Source organism: Myotis myotis, unplaced genomic scaffold, assembly GCF_014108235.1.
Source record: "Myotis myotis isolate mMyoMyo1 unplaced genomic scaffold, mMyoMyo1.p scaffold_m19_p_3, whole genome shotgun sequence".
Taxonomy (NCBI): Eukaryota; Metazoa; Chordata; class Mammalia; order Chiroptera; family Vespertilionidae; genus Myotis; species Myotis myotis.
Genome location: NW_023416335.1, coordinates 211,425,042 through 211,432,777, shown reverse-complemented (window position 1 = coordinate 211,432,777; position 7,736 = coordinate 211,425,042). Strand labels below are relative to the sequence as shown.

Sequence of the window (7,736 nt, the reverse complement as noted above, 5' to 3'; positions counted from 1 at the left end):
CGGGGCCGGGACTCGGCTGGAGGGAGAGGAACGTGCCCTGTGGGTTGTAGGATGCTTATCAGCAGCCCAGGGACACCCCCTCCCCTAGCACGACAACCCACTGACTCCAGACATTGCCAACTACCCTGGTTTAAGGGAGGGGGGTCAGGGAGGGTCCCTCTGGAGAGTGTGGGTTCCCTTAGGCACCAGCGGGTCCCCCGGAGCAGAGCCTGGGTCCTCCCAGCAGGTTGTAATTTAATATTTTTTAGGTGGCGCAGCTGTCTAGCTCCCAGGCGGCCATTGTCCATGGTTGGGGTTTTAACATCCCAGGGACGGTGATGCCTTCGTGACTTCCGCTGGGGAGGGTGGCAGCGGGGCCAGGTGAGCGTGAAGGTGTGGCCGCCATCAGGGTCACCTCGGCGTCCCCTGCCCTCCTCCCCGCAGCCGCCTCTCCCCGGCCTGTGCCACTGGCCGCCAGCCGCTCCTGTCCTGGTTTGGAACTGGGGATGGGGGTTGGGGGGTGGGGTGTCGGGGGGCCCACCCCGCTCCGTTCCTCACGATCACTCATCCACAGCTGTGACTGCCCCGTTCCCAGAGGCTCCCGCCCATGAAACCCTGGGCCTCAGCCCAGCCCCACACAGCGCTGTGTGCGGGCTCCTCACCACCTCCTGTCCCACTGCGGGCGCCGGGTGCCAGGTGAGCAGCACCGGGTGGGGATCGTGTGGCCTGGTGCCAGCATTGCCGCCCAACAGAGGCAGCGACGGCGGTGATAGGGTTCTTTCTTGGAAAAAATCCCAGCGGCCTGTTCCCACCACAGACATTCTCCTAGAATCCCAGGGGCCTGTTCCCACCACCGGACATTCTCCTAGAATCCCAGCAGCTGTTCCCACCACCGGACATTCTCCTAGAATCCCAGTGGCCTGTTCCCACCACCGGACATTCTCCTAGAATCCCAGGGGCCTGTTCCCACCACCAGACATCCTCCTAGAATCCCAGCAGCTGTTCCCACCACCGGGCATTCTCCTAGAATCCCAGCGGCCTGTTCCCACCACAGGGCATTCTCCTAGAATCCCAGCGGCCTGTTCCCACCACAGGGCATTCTCCTAGAATCCCAGCGGCCTGTTCCCACCACAGGGCATTCTCCTAGAATCCCAGCGGCCTGTTCCCACCACCGGGCATTCTCCTAGAATCCCAGCGGCCTGTTCCCACCACAGGGCATTCTCCTAGAATCCCAGCGGCTTGTTCCCACCACACACGACATTCTCCTAGAATCCCAGTGGCCTGTTCCCACCACTGGGCATTCTCCTAGAATCCCAACGGCCTGTTCCCACCACAGACATTCTCCTAGAATCCCTGCGGCCTGTTCCCACCACCGGGCATTCTCCTAACGGCCTGGGCTTCATAGCCGTAGGGCACGCAGGCCCCCAGCACACATGGAAGGTGTCGGCTTCCAGCGGTCGCGGGCAGGCAGGTCAACAACACAGCGGGGGTTTGAGTAGCTTTTATTTAATATCCAGAAATCCAAAGTAAACAGTGCTTGAAACGGTTATAAACACAATAAAACACTGGCCCACAGAGGGAGGAGGAGGGATCCCGTTGCTTTAGAACAGCACTGCTCTTTGTCACATCCAATTGAAACGGGGCAGGCGCTGGGCTCGCACTTGCATAATCCCTGTGGTTGTTAAAGGGGAAACGGAGCCTCAGGCAGGCGCCCAAGGCCAGTGGGTGAGGGGAGGGACAAAGGCGCATCCCCTGGGCCTGGAGAGCCGGCCTGGCGCTCACTGGGTTCCTGTGCTGAGAGCCCCTCGACAGAGAAACGCAGCTCCCTGGGCATGTGCAACCCCAAAGATGCCCAGCTTCCCTGACCTGAACTCACGCCCGGACAACTACGTCCCCAAGCCAACGAGACGATGGGTTGATCACACGAAGGACTCATTCCTCAAGCAGAGCTCACCCTTCTTATTTTGATTGATTTTTAGGGAGAGAAGAAGGGAGAGGGAGAGGGAGAGGGAGAGAAACATCAATGTGAGAACAACACATCCATCAGCTGCCTCCTGCACGCCCCCTACTGGGGATTGAACCCTGATGGGGAATCAAACCTGGGGCCTTTGGGTGCACGGGACGATGCCCAAACAACCGAGCCACACGGGCCAGGGCCACCCGACTTCTGCCTGGGGCTGCCCCCAGTGCACCCGTCCAGGCCGAGCTGTGAGTTTTGACTCACACTGGAAAGTGGAACAAGGAGAAATGAAATGGTGCAGCCGAAGGGGGCCTTGGCAGGTGTGTGTAAGGCACTCCCAACCTTTGAACCAACTCGGAAAAGTAATTCGGATGAAATATCACACCCTCCCGGAAACCATGGGCTCAGTCAGCGCTGCGAGGCGATCGCCCGGGAGTCCGTTCCCCATCTCACTGTTCCTTTCACTCTCCCACCGGCCTCCACGTGGGCCGAGGAACCCGCAGAGCTGCCCACCGGGCAGGCCGCCCAAGGCTGCCTCCTCCCCGCATGGCCCCAGGGACGGGTGAGCACGCCAGGTGGATGGGCCTCCCGCCCCAGGGGCTGTAATGAAGGTGGCACTGACTGTCCCAGCTCAGCCGCGTGCCAGTACCGCCCTGCCACGCCATGCACCCCGCCGGAGACGACCTAATGCCGTCTTACTTATTCCTTTGCCCCCTGGCAGCCACCTCCATCAACACGCCCTGAGCCCACCCAGCCTGCACGCCGCCGGCCGAGATGGGATGCTGCCCCCTTTCCCAAATCCCGAGCAGGGACAGCCCACTGAACAGCAGCCACGTTCTCCACAGCCTGTGCCCTGCGGAAGGCGAACCTCAAAGAGAAAGGGGGGAGGAGGCTGATTGCAGGGGCCGCCCCGGGGTTCGCACGCACATCATAAACCCCAGCTGGGGCGCTGAGGCAGAGTTTGGGGGCTGAGCCCCAGCACAGAGCCACCGGACACCCGGCGGAGCCTCCCCATCTCTCTCCTCCGCACGGTGGGCAAGAGGGTGAGCATCTCCTGCAGGTGCCCAGGGGAAGTGCCAAGACTCGGGGATCGAGAGGAAAGCCTCGCTCCCCCTAGGAGGGGCTGCCGTGGCCCCCAGGACCCACGGGCTGGAGCCCTAACCCCCAGGGCCTTGGAAAGGACAACCTGAGGTGATGCCGGTGAAATTAGGTCACGTGGCTGGGGGTGGCCCAGCATGACTAGTGTCCTTATAAGAAGGATCAGGACACACACACACACACACACACAGAGGGACGCCCGTGAGGACCGGGGAGGACAGGTGTCTGCAGGCCAAGGAGGAGACTCTGAAGGAACCGACGCTGCCCGCCTGGCGCTCGGGCTCCCGGGCCGGGGCTGAGACAATAAACTCTGTCGTCGGAGCTGCCCAGTCTGCGGCTCTGGCGCGGGGCCCGGCGCGAAGGGATACACCTGCCTTGGACGCTTCTGAACTGCACCCCGCGGCCCCGCTCCCACCGGCCCACCGGCAGCAGAAGCAGAGGCGTCCCCTGGGCAGGTCCCCCTCCCTGGGCGGCGGGCGGCGGGCGGCGGGGCCTCTGGGCCTCAGAAGTTTGTGCAAACACGAGATGAACACAACACGGAGCAGCCACGAAGCAGGAACGTGGGGGGACATTCCTGCCACAGCAAAGGCTTCTGGGACCTGAGTGAAGTTTTTAAAACTGCAAAACGCTCTTTACTAAGAAGGCCTCGCTCCCGGGAGGTCCCGCCAGGATGGCCGAGCTGCCGGGCCTCTCGGACGACGCCTGGGACCCCTAATTGTGCCGTCAGATGGAACGCGGGCGCCCCTCCCGGGGCTGAGGGGCCTGGGTTCCGGCGTTTCTCCTTTTCATCGTCTGATCCAGGCCGACAGCCGCTGACTCAGCCGGGAGCCCAGAGAAGCGAGGCCTCAGAGCCCTGCAGCTCACAGACACGGGCAGGAGGTCGGGGCAACAACCCCGGAAGGTGGGGGCAGCAGGGAGAGGGCGGGCTGGTGGGGAGCGCAGGGACGTCGCCGCGCGTCACTCTGCGTTCTTGTACTTGTTGAACAGGTTGTAGAGGACCCGCAGGGTGGACTTGAGGTCCAGGCTCACCACGTCTGCAGAGGAAACAGGGAGGAGCGTTAGGGAGACGCACCTGGGCCTGGCTGGCGCTGGGGCCGGGGCCTGGGCCTGGGCCTGGCGTGGCTGCAGCGGAGCACCATCCTGGCCGCTCTGGGAGTGCATCCCAGACACAGGTCTCCCGCGAGCCCCCGGCCGCCACCTGTGCGATGAGCCCTGGGGTGGCCAGCACGGGTGCCCCTCCATCCCCTTGGGACTCGCATGGGGACTAGTGTGATGACCGGTGACGTCTGCGTGGAGTGGGGTCTATAGCAGCCGAGGACATTCGCTGGGGACCACACACCACGGGCTCACCGGTGCCAGGACCATGGGTGCTGCGAGGCCGGCCCCCTGGGGTGGACAGGTGGCAGCTGCCGTCTCCCTCCCCCCGAAGTTGGGCACGTGGTGTGGCCTGCCCAGGACACTGGGGCATGTCAGCTCCCTCTGGGGCCCAGCAGATGCAGGCGCCTGCGGTGGTGGGAAGGGCACCGGTCCTGGGACTCGGGCACCGGGTTCTGGTCCTCACATACCCTCTGACCTCAGACAGGTGCCCTGGCCCAGGGGGCGGGGGGCTGTGGTTCATGGGTCACGGGATGGCTTTCCTGTCCCTGATGGGCGTCAGGAGAGGAATGAACACATCCCGCCAGAGCTCATGCTGGGCTGAGGACGGGGATTCTCAAAGTGGGTTCCCCGGACGCGGGGCATTGGCGTCACCTGGAAACCTGTTACAAACGGGACTTGTCGGGCCCATCCCTCAGCCCTGAATCGGGATCTGTCCTTGGAGAAGCCCTTCTGGGATTCAGACGCCCCTTGAGTCAGAGAACCCTGGAGTGGGCCACTGGGCACAGCGGCCGGAAGGGGCGGCGAGGGGGCCTCACCGGGCCCTGGCCTCAGCCCCCCGTGGGGCGTGGACGCGCCGCCTCCCTGCTCATGAGCATCGCCGTTCGCTGGCCATGGGGCACCGCCCGGCAGCCTCTCAGGCAATGAAGCCAGCCTCTGCATCCTTCGGGCCATGACGCAATCCCAGCCCCAGCACCGGCCCGAGACGCCATTACACCCCGAGGCCCGTGGCAGAGGCCGCGGCTCCGGGTCACGTGGTTACTGAAGACCGGGCACTGGTGGCTCCGTCAGCGCAGCCCGCCTGGTCCCCAAAGCCGGGAGCTCGGGCCACGGGGCAGGGACACCCGGGTCGGCACAGCCGGCCTGTGAGCCACCCGCTCAGAGTCTACCCTCAGGGGGCCCCCAGCCACCCTCCCTGCCGCCCGCCTCCCCAGGGCACCGGGCGGGCCTTACCTTCTGGCCGGGCCTTGGGCTTCTGGAGCCCCCCGTCCAGCATCAGCTCAAAGGCGAAGGACACGTTGTGGACCTGCAAGGGAGCGGGGTTAACGCCAGGGCCACGCTGCCCAGCCCGCCCGCCCCCCCACGCTCCTCCGAAAGGACAGAGGGAGCCAGCGTGGACAGAGTGGTCTCTAATGGCCAAGGCCCCAGGGCACCCAGCCCAGGGCACGGCGGGCAGAGGTCTGTTGAGGCGGCACAGACTTACTTAGTGGTCCTTCCTCCCCTCACCAGTGATCAGGGGCAGCTGGGAGACGCAGGGGTGAAGGCAGGGAGCCTGTTCTTGGGGGCTCAGGGTCCCTGTGTGTCTGCCCCAGGCCCTGGCACATCCATAGGATGAGAAGTGACAGTGGCCCCATTTTACAGATGCGGAAACCGAGGCTCAGAGGAGACAAGTCACTTCCCAGAGGTGCTGGGCCCTGGGCCCTGTCCCCAGCGCAGAGCAGCCCTTCACCTCCCCCTGCCCCCAGCCATCAGCTGACCACCATCCAGATCGGCTCATCGGCACACGCACAGCGGGCCGCAGGTCCAGGTGGAGACAGGACGGGGAGAGGGAGAGTCAGGTTAGGCACCAGCCTGACTTGGGAACTGAAAGCAGCCTTCCCTGCCAGCTCCCACGCACAGGCGAAGGCGAACGGGACGGGAAGGAGCGGCCTCCTCCTCCAGCCAGGGCAGCAAAGGTGTCGGAGGGGAAGGCGGGCAGGGGGATGGCACCCAGTCGCTGGCACAGGGCCTCGCCCAGGCCGCCTGCTAGCCTCGCCATTCTCCCCAGCGGTCTCATTCCTCTGAACCAAGAAAAACTCTCTCCCCAGCAATGCTTCTGCCACCAGCCAAGTCGGGCCCACAGGGCACAAGCCTCATCTCCAGCGGTGCCCTCATGGCCGGGACGTCGCAAGGCACCGTTTCCTGCTGGTTCCGCAGCTCGGCTGGGTCCCCTGCCCTCTCCCTCACACTCCCATTCACATGGACTCACTGCTCCATCTCAGTGCGGGGCCGGACGGGTGCTGGTCCGCGCCAGCAGCCCACCAGGTGCGGCGGGCAGACTGATACGCACTGGCCCGACTTCGAAGGTTCCCCTGGCTGCCCGCCTCTCTGACTCGTGGGCCTAGCACTTTGGGGAAATGACACGACAGATGCCCATGTGTCCAAGGCAATATGGTCAGTCCATCTGCCAAGTTTCCAAGGCGACTAAATGCTGCGGCGGCTGGACTTCAGGAGGCCCAGGCGGGAGGCGAACGGCCCGGCCACCCAGGGCGGGGCACGGACGGAGAGCCAGCAACCCGAACGTCAAGGTTAGGCCCTTGAACCAAACAATCGTATTCGGGGAATTTTGCTAGACACAATCCACAGGAATGAAAATATATATAGATGTATATATACTCAAAGAAGATGCCTTGTTTTCATAGGGATAAAACAGGACCGTGTTGGTTGGGCAAGAGCGGGGAACAGGAGGCCGCAGCCCCAAGGCCACGCCACAGGCTCGGCACCACCCTGAGCACGGCACCTGGGGAGCTGGGGGAGCAGCAGGGGACCCAGCCGTGACACCCGCGTGGCACGTACAGGGGACGGGCGGGCAACTGCACCAACACTGACCACGATTACTAAGGACGATCTAGTCGGGCAGGAAATACCCGGGAGAGAACAAGGCACCCGGCCCCGCGTCGGGTTTCCTTCTTTCACGTGGGCCCCGTCGAACCGCGAGGTCATCTGTGGTGCAGCTCCATGTCTACAGAGCGCCCGCCCCCAGAGAGGGCTGCGGGGCACCTGACCGTGTGGCGGAGACGTGCGTACCTTCTGGTCGAAGCTGTCTGGGGTCAGGTAGAAGTTGTGCAGGGGCACGAAGTAGTCCTCCAGCAGGCCCATGAGCAGAACCAGGTACACGCCGTCTGCAAACTGCAGGAAACACGTGGTGACGCTGTGGCTCGCGCACGGAGCGGCACTGCTACATGTCCACTCAAGAGGAGGAACCTGGCCTGGCCGGTGTGGCTCAGTGGTTCAGCACTGACCCATGAACCAGGAGGTCAGGGTTCAATTTCCGGTCAGGACACATGCCCGGGCTGTGGGCTGGATCTGCAGTGTGGAGCGTGCAGGAGGCAGCTGATCAAGATTCTCTCTCATCACTGATGTTTCTCTCTCTCTCTCTCTCCCTCTCCCTTCCTCTCCAAAATCAATAGAAATATATTGAAAGGGAGAAAAACATTACAAACAGCTGTGCAGTGTGATCCAGTGCCATCTAGGAAATACATTTATGGACATAGAATACCTAGAAAAATGTCCATCGCACCGGGAACTACAGTGACCCCTGGAGAGGACGATGGAGGGACAGAGG

General features: G+C 63.4%; 1 protein-coding gene across 3 annotated transcripts in view; it reads right to left on the bottom strand.

Annotated features, from left to right (window-relative positions):
* Positions 1-1,464: 1,464 nt before the first annotated feature.
* Positions 1,465-7,736, bottom strand: part of PARVB (parvin beta) — an 85,504-nt gene continuing 79,232 nt past the window's right edge. For all 3 annotated transcript variants that reach the window (XM_036298799.1, XM_036298797.1, XM_036298798.1), the window contains exons 11-13: positions 7,199-7,300; positions 5,366-5,438; positions 1,465-4,071 (exon numbers count right to left, since the gene is read on the bottom strand). In XM_036298799.1, coding sequence (XP_036154692.1) covers positions 3,995-4,071; positions 5,366-5,438; positions 7,199-7,300 — 252 coding nt within the window. In that variant the 3' untranslated portion in view covers positions 1,465-3,994. The remainder of the gene's footprint in view (positions 4,072-5,365; positions 5,439-7,198; positions 7,301-7,736) is intronic.